Source organism: Scardinius erythrophthalmus, assembly GCF_964197995.2.
Source record: "Scardinius erythrophthalmus genome assembly, chromosome: 9".
Classification (NCBI taxonomy): Eukaryota; Metazoa; Chordata; class Actinopteri; order Cypriniformes; family Leuciscidae; genus Scardinius; species Scardinius erythrophthalmus.
This window is the reverse complement of record NC_138229.1, coordinates 5,009,746-5,030,633: the sequence shown is the minus strand read 5'-3', so window position 1 is coordinate 5,030,633 and position 20,888 is coordinate 5,009,746. Positions and strand designations below refer to the sequence as shown.

Here is a 20,888-nt window from a genome sequence, read left to right as displayed (position 1 = left end):
GTTCACCAGGTAAAACGAACCCAGAAATATCACCAGCACAAAGAAAATCATGTAGGTCTTCCCTGCTGACCGCAAAGTCTGCCACGGAGAGGAAGATATCAGAGGAGAAGAAGAGAGGTTTGTCATAATAATTAGTCTCTGTGATAAAAGGTTATTATGTCTTCAATGTCAAGGCTTGTACCTGATGGTAGAGGTTTTCCCAGTAGTCTTGTGTCATTAGTCTGAAGAGAGCCAGGAAGGCCCAGCCAAACGTGTCAAAGCTTGTGTAGCCATAGTTTGGGTTCCGACCTGTTTTTAAACAGTCAAACCCATCAGGGCACTTCCTGTGTATGAAAGAAACATGAAGATGTTTAACAGCGGGAATGATAATGGAAGACATAGGAGCATATATCATTCTTAGAAGAAAAGGTTCTATATAGAACCTTAAAGGGTCTGTCAGGCGCTTCACCTATAGGCGTTCCCATCAGGGAATCATTTTATGGATTTAGTTCATTTTAGTTTAATTTTATGAATTAAATGTTCGTAAACATTTTATCGCAAACAAATTACGGTAACACTTTATAATAACTATAGTGTAATAAAGTACTTACAAATCATTTGCAAATTTAGTTTATAGTTAATTAATATTTTATCAACTGTAGTTAATACATTAACAGACTATATACAAATAGTGAGTTCTTCATTCAACTGTAATTAACAAGTTATTAATGTTTAATTAGCTCACATGTAAAGAGTTTAATAGATAATGCTTTGTTAACAATTTATTAACAGTAAATAGTTCTCACTAGATTAGTTTATGGAAAATGACATTAATTAAGTGCTTTAAACCAACTGTTGTTAGATATAAATTGCATTATTATTAAGAGTTCGTTAAAATGTTTACAAATAAAACATTTTAAAAGAAGTCTCTTCTGCTCACCAAGGCTGCATTTATTTGATCAAACGGTAATGTTGTGAAATATTATTAGAATTTAAAAAAACTTTTTTATATTTGAATATGTTTTAAAATATAATTTATTCCTGTGATCAAAGCTGAATTTTCAGCATCATTACTCCAGCCTTCAGTGTCACATGATCCTTCAGAAATCATTCTAATATGATGATTTGCTGCTAAAGAAACATTTATTATTATCAATATTAAAAGCATTTTTTTCAAGATTCTTATGAATAGAAAATCCTAAAGAACAGCATTTATTAGAAATAGAAATATATTTACTGTCATTTGAGATCATTTGTGTGTCCTTGATAAATAAAAGTATGTTTCTTTTAAAAAACCAACATAGTGATCCCAAACTCTTGAACGTTAGTGTACAATTTTTTTTTATAGGATATGAAATCATCTTGGACAGCACAGCAGTCACATGCCTTGAGGTCCCAAAAAAAGATTATAAACAGATGGGTATCGAGTTGCAGTTAATTTTTTTCCTCCTGACCTTAGTCCATCCTCTCTTTCTCTCGGTTACCATGGTGACATTAAGTTTGAGTGACAGGCCAAGCAGAGGACAGACGCATGTCAATCTGACAGAGGGATCATTTAGTAATGGAAATGCCAACAGCTGGACAGCAGAGCCGCAAAACGAGGCCATCTGTAAATCTCTCGCCCAAAGGCAAAAAGAGAGAGAGAGAGAGAGATCGTGCAAACATGATCTCCCTGACAATGTGTTCAAACACACTCAGGTTTATATAATACTGTGCAGTACAATACCATGCTTAGTGACTTTTGCGATACAACCTGTGTCATAGACCAAAGAAGAGATCTTACAGTACTGGATTTGCCAAGCAGAAAGTTATCTTATGATTATCCTAAAATTCTCTGAAAGGCCACTAATGAGAGAATTGTTGACAATTTTATGTGTGCATGTCTTTATGCTCTACCATTCAAAAGTTTGGTGTCAGTAAGATTTTTAATCTTTTAAAAAGAATGCTCAACAAGGCTGCATATGTTTGATCAAAAATACAGTAAAAACAGTAATATTGTGAAATAGTATTACAATTTAAAAGAACTGTTTTCTATGTGAATATATTTTGAAATGAAATTTATTCCTGTGATCAAAGCTGAGTTTTCAGCATCATTACTCCTTCAGAAATCTTTGTGGTTTTTGTGGAAACCATGATGCATTTTTTTCAGGAGTCTTTGATTAATAGAAAGTTCAAAAGAACAGCATTTTGATCAATTGAATGCATCCTTGCTGAATAAAATAATTAATTTCTTTACAAAAAAAAAAAAACTTACCCCAAACTTTTAAATGGTAGTAGTGTATCTATACTTTTATATATCTATACTTAATTTTATATCTGTAAACCAACTGTCTTATTTTTATACTTTTATTTCTTCTAATAAGCTTTATAAGAAACATCTCAGACAAAGTTGATGCTCTAATGACACATACCTAAGAACTCCATTAAGTCTTATTATTTGAGCAATAAACTTTTCCTGTGTGAAGTCTTTGCAGACTCGGGTATCGCTGAGCACAGTTTCAGATATTTTTGAGATCTCTTCTGAAGCTATAGTTCTAGTGAAGATTTACTGCTGAAGATTTTAAAGATTGCTGGAATCTTTTTCTTAGTAGCAACATCTAAGAAGCAGGAGACTTAAGCAAAATTATAGGAGAAAAAACTGAGAGATTAATGAGATGTAATTTGTGTTTTTCCTTTCCTGTAGGTCTGGTCCAGTTCGCTGTCAATTCACAGATGAAGTAGTCAGGATTGAGGTTGCCATGAGGACAGAGGTACTCGGGTCTCTATAGTAACAGTGGTTGAAACGATGGTTCTGCCCACTCACATGTAAGTGCTGACCTTTCATACCAGCTGCTTTAGAATTTAGCAAGTATGCAATCATTTGACAGAGGGCCAATTAAACATATATTTGTGTTTCTGTTAAACATAAACTGTGGCACCGTTTGTGCTCCAGATGCAGGTGTGCTATTATTATACATTTTATAAGTGAGCAGGCTTATGATTTTCACTTGGTACACTATAAAACAACCAAACAAATCTCATAGACTTGCATTGAAGAAACCTGAGCCATATAGACCAGAAAATCCCTAGCAACTGCATAGCAACGTACTACAAATCACACTGAATACCTTAGCAACTGCATAGCAACACCCTGGAATACCATGATGGTTAGTTTTGCACAGGCAAACAATCATGCACATTTTCTTCAGAACGTATTTTCCAAAGTGATGTGTGCCGAATGAGAGAAGTGAGTTATTGTGAATAGTATGTGCAACTGAAGAAAACATCTTCATCAGTTTGACAACACTTGCAAATACTCAACCAAAACAGCAGAAACCCGCTGCAAATACTTACAACGCAACCAAAAACTGAAACAGGCTGCAAATACTCACAACGCAACCAACTACAGAAACGTGCTGCAAATACTCACAATGCAACTAAATTCAGAAACCCGTTTCAAATACTCACACAACCAAATACAAAAATGCGCTGCAAATACTCACAATGCAACTAAATACAGAAACTCACTGCAAATACTCACAACACAACTAAATACAGAAACTCACTGCAAATACTCACAACACAACTAAATACAGAAACTCACTGCAAATACTCACAACACAACTAAATACAGAAACGGGCTGCAAATACTCACAACTCAACCAAATACAGAAACTCGCTGCAAATACTCACAACACAACTAAATACAGAAACGGGCTGCAAATACTCACAACTCAACCAAATACAGAAACTCGCTGCAAATACTCACAACACAACTAAATACAGAAACTCACTGCAAATACTCACAACACAACTAAATACAGAAACTCACTGCAAATACTCACAACACAACTAAATACAGAAACGGGCTGCAAATACTCACAACTCAACCAAATACAGAAACTCGCTGCAAATACTCACAACACAACTAAATACAGAAACACGCTGCAAATACTCACAACACAACTAAATACAGAAACTCACTGCAAATACTCACAACACAACTAAATACAGAAACTCACTACAAATACTCACAACACAACTAAATACAGAAACGGGCTGCAAATACTCACAACTCAACCAAATACAGAAACTCGCTGCAAATACTCACAACACAACTAAATACAGAAACGGGCTGCAAATACTCACAACTCAACCAAATACAGAAACTCGCTGCAAATACTCACAACGCAACCAAATACAGAAACGGGCTGCAAATACTCACAAAGCAACTAAATACAGAAACTCGCTGCAAATACTCACAACTCAACCAAATACAGAAACTCGCTGCAAATACTCACAACACAACTAAATACAGAAACGGACTGCAAATACTCACAACTCAACCAAATACAGAAACTCGCTGCAAATACTCACAACGCAACCAAATACAGAAACTCGCTGCAAATACTCACAACACAACTAAATACAGAAACGGGCTGCAAATACTCACAACTCAACCAAATACAGAAACTCGCTGTAAATACTCACAACACAACTAAATACAGAAACAGGTTGCAAATACTCACAACTCAACTAAATACAGAAACTCGCTGCAAATACTCACAACACAACTAAATACAGAAACTCGCTGCAAATACTCATAACTCAACCAAATACAGATACGGGCTGCAAATACTTACAACTCAACCAAATACAGATACGGGCTGCAAATACTTACAACTCAACCAAATACAGAAACGGGCTGCAAATACTCACAACGCAACTAAATACAGAAACTCGCTGCAAATACTCACAACTCAACCAAATACAGATACGGGCTGCAAATACTCACAACTCAACCAAATACAGATACGGGCTGCAAATACTCACAACTCAACCAAATACAGAAACGGGCTGCAAATACTCACAACGCAACTAAATACACAAACTCGCTGCAAATACTCACAATGCAACTAAATACAGAAACTCGCTGCAAATACTCACAACTCAACCAAATACAGATACAGGCTGCAAATACTCACAACGCAACTTAATACAGAAACTCGCTGCAAATACTCACAACGCAACTTAATACAGAAACTCGCTGCAAATACTTAAAACGCAACAAAATATAGAAACGCGCTGCAAATACTCACAACAACCAAATTGTCTATCTTAGCAAGAAGCTTGCTATTTTCAGCAGTGTTCATCACTGTATTTAAGTAGCTTTGGGTAGAAAGCATGTGCTGAGAAATTAAATTTGTCTTGTGTCAGTGGCATTGTAAGTGGCATGGTTTTATTAATTATAGTAGCAGGGCCATTTTATGCATCCTATTCCAAACACTTTGCAAACAAGTCACTGTCTATGAGAATGACAACAGAGAGAGAGAGAGAGAGAGAGAGAGAGAGAGAGAGAGAGAGAGAGAGAGAGAGAGAGAGAGAGAGAGAGAGAGAGAGAGAGAGAGAGAGAGAGAGAGAGAGAGAGAGAGAGAGAGAGAGAGAGAGAGAGAGAGAGAGAGAGAGAGAGAGAGAGAGAGAGAGAGAGAGAGAGAGAGAGAGCAGTGTAATCCCCAATGTTCTGTTGTCGTAAAAACAGCCATTACCAAACCTACAAAGGGGCTTAGGATGGATCAAATGTGAATGTAGATGGGAAATCTTCTCTAGGATGTGTGCCGTGAGCCGAGGAGAGCAGTTCAGTTCAGAGGAACTCTGAAAGTGTTAAATCTAGATCTCAGACGAACTATAAATAGAGATCATTGTTTGTTCCTACTGGGTGAGGTTGATATTAGTTATAAGGACTCGTAGGATGAGGTTTGTGGTTATTAAGTGAAACCTTTGAATGATCTCAAGTAATTACAAAACCCTATACTAAAAATAAACTCTTAAAAATAAGTTTTTTTTATTGGGATTGATGGTTCCATGAAGAACCTTAAATATCCATGGAACCTTTCCATTCCACAGAAGGTTATTCATAGTAAATGTTCTCCACAATAAATGGTTCTATCAAGAACTGGTCATTGAAAGATTCTTTGGGGAACTAAAAATGGCTTTTCTATGGTATTGCTGCAAACCCCCCCTATATTTATTTTTTAAGATTAAATAAATAAAGTGTGAATTTTGCTAAAGTCATTCAATAGTTTGTCCTTTAATTTGGCCAGTAATTTAGTGAAGTTAAAATGCAAATAAACTTTTTTCAAAGTTTTTTTCTCTTAAATATCTGTATTTTAGGACTGGTCATTGTGCACATGTTGTCACTTGCACAAATTAATGTATGAAAATATTTTTACAAATGTATATCTAGATAAACAGAACTGTTATTTTTATGTGTAGCTATAAAGAATAGCATTTCTCAAAAGCATCCAGAATTCAGAGCCTGAACTATAGTATCTATTTATATAAATGTAATATATATATATATATATATATATATATATATATATATATATATATATATATATATATATATATATATATATATATATATATATTCAAATAAAACAGATGAAGTTCGTTTTGTACTAAAAATACCATATCATATTAAATTTTTATGTTAAATTTAATATGATACTTGCCATTTCTATGTAATCAATGGTGAAATTTACTAGCAATTTCTGAGTGAAAATTGTTTCTATACTATTGTGTGTGTGTGTGTGTGTGTGTGTGTGTGTGTATGTGTGTGTGTGTGTGTGTGTGTGTGTGTGTGTGTGTGTGTGTGTGTTTTTCTCTCAAATTCTCTCTAGTTTTACTTCTATACCTCTCAGTCATTAATAATCTTTGCCCTAACAGAGCAGAATTGCACATTAACACAGTTGGGTATTTAGCACAATGAAATCCTTGAACAAACATCATCCCGTGGCTCCGGACTGAACAGTTTTGCTGGGATTTGCAGGATTATGTCCCTGTGCACGGCAGAGACAGAGATGGTTAGTGAGACCCACAATGAAGGACTTTCACTCTTAATTCAGCGGATTATTCCCTGAGATTGTTTATGCACAAACAAAAATCCCCACTGAGTGTTCATGGACTGTATATGATAAAATGTTTCAGTTAAAGTGTAATTCTTTTAATAAAGTCACTCTAATTATTTGGCTCATGTAAATGGCCAAATAAATGAATTAATTTGCTCTCTTTAAGCCTTTGCTGTAATTTGACCACTACAGTGGTTAGACTTTTAAAGAGACCATATTTTGCCCTTTTACAAAGTCTTGATTTAGTTTTTGGGCTCTACTAGAATAGGTTTTCATGCTGGAATGTTCAAAAAACACATTATTTTTAAAATATTTGACATTGTTACAGCTCCTCTTTTCCCAGTGATTGTGAAACCATTGTAGGTCATTATTGCTGAATCGAGAATTGTCATAGGAACTCACATCATCGTTCAGAGAGAAAACCATTTTCGTGAGCTTTTCTACATGTAAAACACCAAGACAGCAGGTTGAGGAGGTGATGGGAAGGCGCCGGATAGCAAATCTATAATAATGTCACTGATTAACTTCAGTGAAAACATCAAATGATCATGCAATGCGATTAAATAGCTTCTCTCCTCTGCAAACAATGCCATGATTGTCACAGTGTCTGGTTTGTGTTCCTTGGGTCACCACTAGATGTCCTCCTTCCTCACGGTGTCCAGCACACTCTCGTACTACATTCCCCATGATTCTTGTCTTTTCATTGCACTCAGCTGTCCCTTATCACTCATCATTGCATACAGCTGTTTCTCGTCACATTGTTTGTACCTGTCTATAAATACCCTGTCTGTTTTAGTCCTTGTCACGGAGTCATTGTGGTATGTCACTTACACTTCTGTTTCCTGGTTTGAGTTTGTTTTGTTCCTTGTTTGTTTATTTTGTTATTGGACTGCTAACATGGATTTTGACCCCTGCATGGATGATGACGAATTGGATTGCCCTACGAATAAAAGTGTTGTATTTGGATCCACCTGTTTCTCTCCCTTTCCTTGGTGTGTGGATCGTGACAGAATGACTCCGTCATACAATGGATCCAGCAACATGAACATTTTGCAGGGCCTTGCTTTATGGGCCCGCCAGACCGAAGAGGCCAGGGCGCTGAATTCCCCTAAGCACCCTTCGCCGTTGATTCCGTCCAGCTCAGAACCTGCACGTTACCGTCGGAAACAGAGGAGGAGAAGGAAGACCTCCTCCGTGACTGTTCCAGGGGTCCCAGTTCTGGTGGTCCCGAGTCCGGTGGTCCCGAGTCCGGTGGTCCCGAGTCTGGTGATCCCAGTTCCGGTGGTCCCGGGTTTGGTGGTCTCGAGTCCGGTGGTCCGGAGGCGGAGGAGGAGGAAGACTTCCTGCCTCCCCAATGGCCCGGAGGCTGTCCCCTCCAAGCAGCCCGCTGTCATCCCGGAGGCCGTCCCCTCCGAGCAGCCCGCTGTCATCCCTGAGATCGTCTCGGAGTCGCCCACCATCAGTCCTGCCACGGCCAAGAGAGTGGTCTTCCTTTTTTATGCAGTGGCGGTACTGCAGTCGTGGATGAAGCACGGGTCGTCTGCCGATCCAGAGACTGTTCCTGAGCCTGTGTCTTCGGACAAGAGGGCCGCCGCTGAGAGTGTTCACGTCACGTCTGCCGAGCCTGTGTCTTCAGACAAGATGGCCGCCGCGGAGAGTGTTCATGTCACGTCTGCCAAGCCTGTATCTTCAGACAAGATGGCCGCTGCCGAGAGTGTTCACGTCACGTCTGCCGAGCTTGTGTTCCCTGACAAGATGGCCGCCGTCGAGCCTGTGTCTGTTCCTGAACCTGAGCCGGTGGTGTCTGTGCCTGAGTCTGTTCCTGAGCCTGTGCCTGTGGCTGTCCCTGAGCCTGTGTCTGTTCTTGAGCCGGTGGTGTCTGTTCCTGAGCCGGAGCCAGTGTCTGTTCCTGAGCCGGAGCCAGTGTCTGTTCCTGAGCCGGAGCCAGTGTCTGTTCCTGAGCCGGAGCCAGTGTCTGTTCCTGAGCCGGAGCCAGTGTCTGTTCCTGAGCCGGAGCCAGTGTCTGTTCCTGAGCCGGAGCCAGTGTCTGTTCCTGAGCCGGAGCCAGTGTCTGTTCCTGAGCCGGAGCCAGTGTCTGTTCCTGAGCCGGAGCCAGTGTCTGTTCCTGAGCCGGAGCCAGTGTCTGTTCCTGAGCCGGAGCCAGTGTCTGTTCCTGAGCCGGAGCCAGTGTCTGTTCCTGAGCCGGAGCCAGTGTCTGTTCCTGAGCCGGAGCCAGTGTCTGTTCCTGAGCCGGAGCCAGTGTCTGTTCCTGAGCCGGAGCCAGTGTCTGTTCCTGAGCCGGAGCCAGTGTCTGTTCCTGAGCCGGAGCCAGTGTCTGTTCCTGAGCCGGAGCCAGTGTCTGTTCCTGAGCCGGAGCCAGTGTCTGTTCCTGAGCCGGAGCCAGTGTCTGTTCCTGAGCCGGAGCCAGTGTCTGTTCCTGAGCCGGAGCCAGTGTCTGTTCCTGAGCCGGAGCCAGTGTCTGTTCCTGAGCCGGAGCCAGTGTCTGTTCCTGAGCCGGAGCCAGTGTCTGTTCCTGAGCCGGAGCCAGTGTCTGTTCCTGAGCCGGAGCCAGTGTCTGTTCCTGAGCCTGTTCCTGAGCCTGTTCCTGAGCCTGTTCCTGAGCCTGTTCCTGAGCCTGTTCCTGAGCCCTCAGTGACCGCGACACTGGCCATTATGGCCACAGCCATGTGGTGTGTGTGGGCTACGCACACACTTGGGCCGGTGGTGTCTGTTCCTGGGCCGGTGGTGTCTGTTCCTGAGCCGGTGGTGCCAGTTCCAGTGCCTGAGCCGGTGGTGCCAGAGCCGGTGGTGCCAGTTCCAGTGCCTGAGCCGGTGGTGCCAGTTCCAGTGCCTGAGCCGGTGGTGCCAGTTCCAGTGCCTGAGCCGGTGGTGCCAGTTCCAGTGCCTGAGCCGGTGGTGCCAGTTCCAGTGCCTGAGCCGGTGGTGCCAGTTCCAGTGCCTGAGCCGGTGGGGCCAGTTCCAGTGCCTGAGCCGGTGGTGCCAGTTCCAGTGCCTGAGCCGGTGGTGCCAGTTCCAGTGCCTGAGCCGGTGGTGCCAGTTCCAGTGCCTGAGCCGGTGGTGCCAGTTCCAGTGCCTGAGCCGGTGGTGCCAGTTCCAGTGCCTGAGCCGGTGGTGCCAGTTCCAGTGCCTGAGCCGGTGGTGTCTGTTCCAGTTCCTGCGCCGTGGCCGCCCGTTCCAGTTCCTGCGCCGTGGCCGCCCGAGGGGTCTTCACCGCCGTGGCCGCCCGAGGGGTCTTCACCGCCGTGGCCGCCCGAGGGGTCTTCACCGCCGTGGCCGCCCGAGGGGTCTTCACCGCCGTGGCCGCCCGAGGGGTCTTCACCGCCGTGGCCGCCCGAGGGGTCTTCACCGCCGTGGCCGCCCGAGGGGTCTTCACCGCCCTGGCCGCCCGAGGGAAAGTCTCCGCCCTGGCCGCCCGATGAACTGTTGTCTCCGCCCTGGCCGCCCGAGGGAAAGTCTCTGCCCTGGCCGCCCGAGGGACTGTTGTCTCCGCCCTGGCCGCCCGAGGGAAAGTCTCCGCCCTGGCCGCCTGATGGACTGTTGTCTCCGCCCTGGCCGCCCGAGGGAAAGTCTCCCCCCTGGCCGCCGGATGGACTGTTTGCTTCGCCCTGTTCCCCTGATGTATTGTCTGTGTCACCCTGGCCCCCTTTGAGTCTGTTACCCCCTGTTTCTGTTTCCCTTCATGGACCTGGCCCCCCGTCCCTCCCCCTGATCCTCCACCGTGCCACCTCCCTCCTGAACTCTTGTTTTGTTCCGTGTCCTGTCTTGGAGTGTCTGGGAGCCACTCCGTAGAGGGGGGGTTATGTCACAGTGTCTGGTTTGTGTTCCTTGGGTCACCACTAGATGTCCTCCTTCCTCACGGTGTCCAGCACACTCTCGTACTACATTCCCCATGATTCTTGTCTTTTCATTGCACTCAGCTGTCCCTTATCACTCATCATTGCATACAGCTGTTTCTCGTCACATTGTTTGTACCTGTCTATAAATACCCTGTCTGTTTTAGTCCTTGTCACGGAGTCATTGTGGTATGTCACTTACACTTCTGTTTCCTGGTTTGAGTTTGTTTTGTTCCTTGTTTGTTTATTTTGTTATTGGACTGCTAACATGGATTTTGACCCCTGCATGGATGATGACGAATTGGATTGCCCTACGAATAAAAGTGTTGTATTTGGATCCACCTGTTTCTCTCCCTTTCCTTGGTGTGTGGATCGTGACAATGATGAAGTATGTGAATATTTAACCAAGTCAAAAACAAAACAAAAGGTAAGCAGGAATCCGTATTCAGTTCAGTATAAACAGACACAAAACGTCACTAAAGGGGACAACTTTTGGTAAACGATTAAACCTCCTTGTGGTTTCACGGTTTGATCGATTTGAGCAACCATAAACAATGCAACAAAAAAAAATTGTGCCCTCCATCTGCATTTCGCACCACGGCAAGCTATTTTCAACACACTAACTCAATCAGGCCTTTTTTTTTTTGCGTATGCCTTGGGCGGGAATTATTTAAATGAGGAATATAGTGACGTGTTCGTTCCTGGAAGAAAACTCAAGACTACAATGGAGTCGTTTCAGGGAGTTCAGAATCAGTGACAGTGATATAGAGAAGAACTCCCGCTGAAGTGACTTTGTGCTTTAGAACTTTGCAGACTTTTTCATGCTCAAACAGCAACATTACACACTAAAGAAAGCTGAAAATGTGGAAGAAAAAAAAAACGAGAAAAAAAAAAACATAATAGGACTTTAGAAGAGAGTCATCAATGAAATTGGGTCAATGCAGCTTAGTCATCAATGCAATCTAAGATTTTGAGGAAAGTGCATCATAATCTTTTGCCTCTTTCCCATAGGAGAATCACTGCAGGTTTATTAGCTTAGTGGTTTCTAGACTGCATTGGACCGATTACCATTTAGGCTTGAGGATTGGTTTGAGCTCTGTATGAGAGGGCTAAACCAGTGGGGTTATAATAATACAGCATTTGGGGATAGCTGTACAGCAACATATTATAAAATAGGATTATTATTTTATTTTTTATTAGAGTTGCTTAAAAGCAATGATGCATTTTTTGGATGTTAATATTCTTTCTCTTATAATGCATAGACAACTAGTAGGTCAGTTCTCTTGATGAGTGTAAATACTGTAATCTATTTATTTGATCTTCAGGGGAGTGTTTGGGACAGTTTTATTTTAGTATCACTGATATACTATTATAGTTTTTGTTAATATATTGAATTAGATTTTATTTTGGTCACACTTTTGTTTTGGGTCCACTTTGGTTTTGGGTTCTCACTAATAACTAACTATTAACTATGACTTTTGTCCCAATAAACTCCTAATTACTGCTTATTAATAGTTAGTAAGGTAGTTGTTAAGTTTAGGTATTGGGTGGATTAAGGGATGTAGAATAGAATAGAATAGAATGAGGCATTTATATAGCGCTTTCATATGTACTACTGTACACCCAAAGCGCTTTACAATCATATCAGGGGATCTCTCCTCAACCACCACCAGTGTGCAGCATCCACTTGGAACAACGGCGCCAGTGCGCTCACCACACACCAGCTATAGGTGGAGAGAGGAGAGAGAGTGATAGAGCCAATTCAGTGGATGGGGATTATTAGGAGGCCATGATTGGTAAGGGCCAATGGGTGGAATGGCCAGGACACCGGGGTTACACCCCTACTCTTTACGAGAAATGCCATGGGATTTTTAATGACCACAGAGAGTCAGGACCTCGGTTTTACGTCTCATCCGAAGGACGGTGCTGTTTTGGCAGTATAGTGTCCCCGTCACTACACTGGGGCATTAGGACCCACACAGACCACAGGGTGAGCACCCCCTGCTGGCCTCACTAACACCTCTTCCAGCAGCAACCTGGTTTTTCTCAGGAGGTCTCCCATCCAGGTACTGACCAGGCTCAGCCCTGCTTAGCTTCAGTGGGCAACCAGTCTTGGGCTACAGGCTGATATGGCTGCTAATATGTAGATATGTAGAATATGGTCATGCAGAATAAGGCATTAATATGTGCTTTATAAGTACTAATAAACAGCCAATATCCTAATAATATGCATGCTAATAAGCAAATAGTTAAACTTAAGTGGTACCTTTATTTTTATATTGTCTGGTTTCATTTTCATTTCAGTTAAACAAAAAAATGTTTTTGTCATTTGTGTTAGTTTTTTATGTCTACAAAATTTTAATTTATTTAGGTGTAGTTATTTTTATTGTACTTCAACTTTTGAGAATGAGAAATTTTGCTTTGGCAACTATTGAAAAAGAAAAGTTTGTATTTTATTTTATTTTATGTTAGTTCATGTTTATTTTGTTTCAAAGTGGCGAAAATATGGTTTATTTTATGGTTTTAGTTAATGATAATAACCCTGGTTTGGGAAACCTATATGAAAACCATCATTTTTGCAATTTTGCTAAACTTTTCCTAAGGGCTTTAAAGCACCCTGTCCCAATGACAGCTGCTCATTTAGTCACATCATGAGAGATTGTGGTTAACTATCACGCACCTCCGATTATATGCCACATGTCACCATGCTGACCGCTCAGTCTCCCTACACGCAGAGACGACGATGTGTGTTCTCAGATAAACCATGGTCCCTTTTAGGATTTATGGATATTATTGCTGCAGTACGACAGTGTTTCATTTCATAGTAATGACAATAGGCTGGATGAGCTCATGGTAAACTGATACCGAGTGATTATCTACATAAGTCTGAGCTGAAGCACGCAATGTCTGAAGATAGATCTCTTAGTCGTAACCCTGTACAGAAAACCTTGTTGGGTTTGCTCAATGTAGTAAGTCAGATTACTTACCCAGCATCGCTGCTGTATCCGCATATTAAGGCATCCTTGGATCCTTCAATTTTGTAGAAATTGTCTGTGGGAACAAGAGTGAGAAAAATTCAATGAATTTTACAAGACATCGTCAGACTGAGAATCACTGACACTTTCAATTGCTGTTCAGTTTAACTATAGACTTCATCACTATATACTTAGTTTAACAGAAGCTGTCATGTTGATCTAATACTGACTGACAATTTTGGTGAGTTTCATTGATTTGTTTTCAGCGCTGATCACTGAACCATGTTCAACATTTAAATATTAACCTGTAACGTAGAGGTTTGAATCTTTGAGTTGACAGCCAATCGATTTAATTCATGATTAATTTGTTTTCAGTTCATTGCAAGAGTTTACAGTACAGTTTACATTTTTGTGATGAAATAATCACGCGGCAAACTTGAGCTCAATTTTATGCAAATGAGCTTTGATACACTGACACAGAAAGTGCAGCTTTAGGTAAGAAATTATTTTTAAGCGATGCATCAAGAAAACAAATGAATCATTACACCCCTACTGTGACATTAATAGTTAACATTTACAACATGAAGCATTATATCCAATATAAGTTAGTTGAACCTTCATTTGTTAAGAAGTCCTTGACGGACAGCCATGTCTTATTGTTACAAACGAAACTCCCATTGCCAGGGTAGGTGGAGTTAACACAGTGGGCGGGGCTACGGACACACTTCTGGCGTAGGATGCCCATAAAGAGCTGTAGACCAATCAGAGCGAAGACACTGAGACAGAAAACAGTGAGGATCATCACGTCCGCTAGCTTTTTAACCGACTGGATAAGAGCACCGACAATGGTCTTTAAACCTACAGACGTAAAAAAAAAAAAAACAAGAAGGTTAATATTAAATTAAAATATATGCAATATATTCCACATTTTAACTTATCACTGAATTTAGTATGAAAGCAAAGCTGATTGTGGTCCTGAAGGTGTCTCTCACCTGGGATCACTGATATTGTTTTTAAAGCACGCAGAACTCTGAACGTCCGTAATGCTGATACGTTGCCAAGGTCCACAAACTCTGTCACATACCTGGAGAGAAAAAGATTCAAAGTCATTCAAAGTGCAGACCGTGAGCATTGATTTATTTTCATTCAAAGATAATAATTTTGAATCGCGCCTCACTTTGTAAAAGCAAACAAAATTCAGGTTTACAGTAATGCACTTGGATGCCATATAATGTAAATATAATATGTGCAGAAATGCTTATATCAATTCTTCTTTATAAAAATGTCTTAATTAAGTTAATAAAGTTTCTCATTTGCCTTTTTACCTATAGGACTACTTGTCTAGGTGGATGAACATCAGGATTTGTTCCTGTGGATGGAAAAACCCTTCCTGATCCTTATAAATGTCATGTGCAAGTTACTCTAAACTTCTATTTTCTGTACATTTGATTTGGTTTAAATGATTTAATGTGGTAGTCAACAGCCTGTCACAGATGCTGTACATACAGCTAAACTTTAAAATCTTTTAAAAAATATTTATGTTTCACGACAGTATTTCTCTAGTTTTGCCACCAGAGGACATGACATCTGAAATGTCTCTGTCCTCTCGCGACTTTACACAAAAAGACATCACGATAATCTAATCAGCTGGGCTTTATGGGCTTTGGCCATTTTGCTAAATTAATAACAAGCAGAGCGGATATTTTGGTGTCACACACTAGCAGCAGATTGTTCTCACTATGTGTGCTTACAGACAACTTAATGAATAATAATTAGTAATTGAACATCATCAGAACAGAACATAGTGTGTGTGTGTGTGTGTGTGTGTGTGTGTGTGTGTGTGTGTGTGTGTGTGTGTGTGTGTGTGTGTGTGTGTGTGTGTGTGTGTGTGTGTGTGTGTGTGTGTGTGTGTGTGTGTGTGTGTGTGTGTGTGTGTGTGTGTGTGTGTGTGTGTGTGTGTGTGTGTGTGTGTGCGTGTGTGTGTGTGTAGATATACATGTATATGTAAACAAGAAAGAAAAAGTGTGAAAAGAAGTGCATGTGAAAAAGAAAGTACCTCCTTTTCAATTCTATGATTTTACATATCAGGATATAAAGAAAAATCATCTGGTCCCTTGGCAGGTCTTAAAATGAGGTAAATACAACCTCAGACGAACAACAACATACGACATATAACACCATATCATGGTTTATTTAAAAAAAACTAGGCTGAAATGAAGAAGCCATGTGTGACAAACTAAGTCACTTCTTCCATAGGAATAAAGAGAGTAAGTAGCAGTCAGGCGCTGCTAATCAAATGTCTTTGATTAGTTGATCATCAGCAAGCGTGACCAACTCTATAGAAGCAGAAGTTTTGGCAGTTTGCTGGTCTGGAGCATTCAGGTGTGTGTTAACACAATGACAAGGAGGAAAGACATCAGCGATGATCTTAGAGAAGCAAAATGTCGCTGCCATCAATCTAAGAAGGGTTACACAGCCATTTCCAAACAATTTTGAAGTCCATTATTTTACAGTAAGGAAGATTATTCACAAGTGGAAAACATTCAAGACAGTTCCCAGCAAATTCACCCCAAGATCAGACCGTGCAATGCTCAGAGAAACTGCAGAAAACCCAAGAACTACACCTCAGACTCGACAGGCCTCAGTTATCATGTTAAATGTTAAAGTTTATGACAGTACAATTAGAAAAAGACTGGACAAGTATGGCATGTTTGGAAGGGTCACCAAGAGAAAGCCTCTTCTCTCTAAAAGGACAATGACAGCACGGCTTAGGTTTGCAAATGTGTATCTGAACAAACCACAAGACTTCTGGAACAATGTCGTTTGGACAGACAAGACCAAAGTGGAGATGTTTGGCCATAATGCACAGCGACATGTTTGGCGAACAGCAAGCACAGCATATCAGCACAAACACCTCATACCAACTGTCCATCACGGTGATGGAGGGATGATTTGGGCTTGTTTTGCAGCCACAGGACCCTGGCACCTTGCAATCATTGAGTCGACCATGAACTCCTCTGTGTGCCAAAGTATTATTGAGTCAAATGTGAGTCCATCTGTCCGACAGCTAAAGCTTGGCCGATATGCAACAGGACAATGACCTCAAGCTCACCAGCAAATCTACAACAGAACGGCTGAAAAAGAAAAGAATCAAGGAGTTGCACTGGCCCAGTCAGAGTCCAGACCTCAACCTGATTCAAATGCTGTTGCGGGACCTTTAGAGAGATAGTGATTTAGTGCATAAACAAATGCCCACAAACCTCAATAAACTGAAACAACACTGTAAAGAAGAGTGGGCAAAATTCCTCTTGAACGATGTGAGAGACTGATGCAGTCATATAGAAAATGATAACTTCAAGTTATTGCTGCTAAAAGTGTCTCTACAAGCTACTGAATCATAGGGTGTACTTAGTTTGTCACACATTGCTTCTCCATTTTAGCTTTATTTTTGTTAAATAATTAATGACACGGTGTAATATGTCATGCGTTGTGGTTCATCTGAGGTTGTATTTACCTCATTTTTAGACCTGCTAAAGGCCACATGCTTTTTATTATGTCCTGATACGTAAAACCATAGAATTCAAAAGGGTGTACTTTCTTTTTTCACGTGACTGTGTATCTATCTATATATGTATGTATGAATTAAAATGAGATATAAAATAATAATGAACATTTACTGATAATTAATATTATTATATGTTTGTTTATTTATTTATTTTCGTAGTAAGTCATAAGGGCGCGAGTGGATCACAAATGCCCAGGTGTCCTGAGAAAGAGTGCATCTGACATTGATCTGACCCTACAAAAATTTAGATGAAAAGCATGAGAAGAGATAAACCCTCTAAACTTTTAAAAAACAGCTTGGAAGGACAAACTAGAGCGGTTTGTTAATGAGGGGAAATGTTCATCCTGCAGTAGTCTGTCTCTTTTAGTTAATCCAATCCTCTGATTTGGTTGGGCTGTAAATGCTGGATATTTAGGTCACCTGACAAATCTCTTTCTGGATACCTGTGTACCTTGATTTACATCTTTCTTGATTCCTCCCTCTTTCTATTCCACTCAACTCCAGTCTCTTGTCTCATTGGTTATGATATGCTAATATCTACTTAAAAAACAGTCTTTTTTTTTTTTAACACTTATTCACATTTTCATTAAAATATGTTTACAAAGGATATATGAATATACAAAAAGTGTCACTAAGATTACATTTCAGTGAATAACAACTTAAATCTAAGTCTGTCTCTCACACAAATAAATTGTAGGACTTGGAATTTAACAAATTAACTACTAACATGAGACTTGCTGGTGTTTTTGAGCTTGATATTATAAATCACTTTTTGCATTTGTTATATTAAAGGAGAACTCCGGTCAATTTTAACATTGAGCTCATTTTTTTGTACATTTGGAGTGCTGTCAATACAGAGAACAACGACAAAAATCGGTGTTGCCTACACCATGTTATTCTATTTTTAAAATTTGCACCCTGTTGACTTCAATGGGGCAAGTAGTAAGCCTGCTTTTTAGCCTCTTAACATCCTTTAAGTGTCATTACAAGTGCACAGAAAATGTGAGTGATTCCTTCCGAGTGAACACGGGTGGATCTGACTGCAGTAGATGTTAGAGATATTAATAAAAACGAAGTTAATTCAGCCAGCGCTCATACCTTTGTTTACATCCTGTTTTCGGTGGAACGCCATAGTAATCGATTGTCGAGTTCACGCGCGTGATCATTGGTAACTAAACCTATGCGCGTGAACTCGACAATCGATTACTATGGCGTTCCACCGAAAACAGGATGTAAACAAAGGTATGAGCGCTGGCTGAATTAACTTCGTTTTTATTAATATCTCTAACATCTACTGCAGTCAGATCCACCCGTGTTCACTCGGAAGGAATCACTCACATTTTCTGTGCACTTGTAATGACACATCAAGGATGTTAAGAGGCTAAAAAGCAGGCTTACTACTTGCCCCATTGAAGTCAACAGGGTGCAAATTTTAAAAATAGAATAACTCGGTGTAGGCAACACCGATTTTTGTCGTTGTTCTCTGTATTGACAGCACTCCAAATGTACAAAAAATGAGCTCAATGTTAAAATTGACCGGAGTTCTCCTTTAACCACTTAACCACCCCACACCCTTAAACATATACCTGACATTGTAAATTAAGAATATTGTTGACTCTTTGACGCTTTTGTGCTTCTTTTAAGGCACTTTGGATGCATAAATGTAAATGTAAAAGAGCAGCATGAATATTAAGCTAAACTTCTCCATTGTGTTCCAGGGAAGAAAGAAAGTCATATAAATTGACACAAGGGTGAGACTTTTCATATTTCTGAACAGCTTATTCACATTAATTTCACAGCTTTCAGAACAGACAGTTATTTTAGTCTTAATAAAAATGAAATGTCACACTCACGCCATGACAATGACACTGAAATCCAGCCAGTTCCATGGGTCTCGGAGGAAGGTGAAGGGCTCTATGCAGAACCCTCTGGCCAAGATCTTAATCAGAGACTCGAATGTGTAAATGCCAGTGAATGTGTACCTGAAAGAATACAAGAGAAAACATGAACTATTTATGGTGAGCTGTTACTAGTCACTACTAACTGGATTTTTTAAAGGGGACCTATTAAGTCTTGATTTTGTTTAGAATAGGTTTTCATGCTTTAATGTAAAAAAACAAACAAAAAAAAACAGCTTCTATCTGCCCAATCTGTCAGTAACGCTCTGTTTAGTTCCCGTCTCTATGAAGCCCCTCCTTCTGAAAAGCATAATGTGCTCTGATTGGTTGGTTGGACCAGTGTGTTGTGATTGGTCATCTGCTTTGAGTGAGAAATACCCCGCCCCTTTCCATAACCACGAGTTTCAACACACTATTAACTAACTCAACCAGACCTCGTCCCTTTCTGTGCTTTCCTTGGGCGGGATTATTGTGTCATGTTTGTTCCCGGAAGAAAACTCAAGACTACAATGGAGGCGTTTCAGGGAATACAGAAACAGAGAATAACTCCCGCTGTGCTTTGTAACTTTGCAGAACTTTTTCATGCTCAAACAGAAACATTACAGACTAAAGACTAAAAAAAAAAAAAAAAGTTGAAAAAAAAAAGCATAATAGGACCCCTTTAAACATATATATATATAACATTCACACAGTTATTATTTTGATGCAAGTGGTGAATTGTTAACATGCTGCATGCTCAGATTCAATCTCTTAAAATATATTCCATGCATGCATATGATGTTTTATTTGAGCTGGGTCACCATGGCTTTGTATTAGAGAATCTAGAGGCATAATCAGTGAATATGGAAACTCCGGTCATCTGTTAAAATCTAGGTCAGGGCTTAGACACCGGAAACCTGCGCTACGCAGCTTTAGCTTAAATTGAACTGTCATGGAAATGTGGCATTCCTGATGCTGCAGGCAGAATGGCGACAGCAGGCTTATGAAGATGCAACTCTTACCAATGTGGTTATCAGGACCCTAGCAAAGCAATTAAATTAAGATGAAAACTCTTTTTAGCATTTCGATACACATTCTGAAGCACTTATGCAGGGTTTCTGCAGGTCTTAATTTTCCCTTGCACAAATTAAGGCCTTAAAAATGTCTTAGAGCAGAAAGTCTCAAATTCATTAAGTTATGGCATTAAATGTTGCATGCATTGCAAAAAAATAATAATATCTTCCTCAGTATTTTTGTCCTGTTTTCCAATACAAATATCTAAACATACATTTACTAGAGATGCAAGTGTAAAATTAAGTCTTGACAAATGTAACAGAATGAAGTTAGTTTATGTTTATACTTCCCTTTGAATTAAGTTGATTTGTTTTTGAGCCCACTGGTAGATATTTGTTCTTGTTTTAAGCATAAATACTTAATTTTGATCAATTTCACAGAAAACAAGATTTCATATTTTATTTCATTTTTAATCTTGGTCTTAAAAAGGTCTTGAAAAAGTCTTAAAATTTCCCCTTATAAAACCTGCAGAATCCCATAACGTTATATTCTTGTGTATTACAGTCAGTCAACATGAAATTAATGTAAATTGCTTTCTCATTAAATATCCTATTTCACTCAGAAAGTAAAGAAGTAAAATGGGTTGTGACCTTAAAATGCATGTGTGAAAATAAATTAAATATGCAGCTATTTGTAGAGTTTAAAACTGTGATCAAATAAGAATATCTATAGAG

At 40.3% G+C, this 20,888-nt stretch overlaps 1 protein-coding gene across 1 annotated transcript in view; it reads right to left on the bottom strand.

Moving 5' to 3' along the window:
• The window catches only part of scn12aa (sodium channel, voltage gated, type XII, alpha a), a gene marked incomplete at its 5' end in the record, with an annotated part of 74,237 nt that overhangs the window by 46,488 nt on the left and 6,861 nt on the right, over positions 1–20,888 (bottom strand). The window contains one exon of the mRNA XM_081375048.1: positions 19,117–19,245. Coding sequence (XP_081231174.1) covers positions 19,117–19,245 — 129 coding nt within the window. The remainder of the gene's footprint in view (positions 1–19,116; positions 19,246–20,888) is intronic.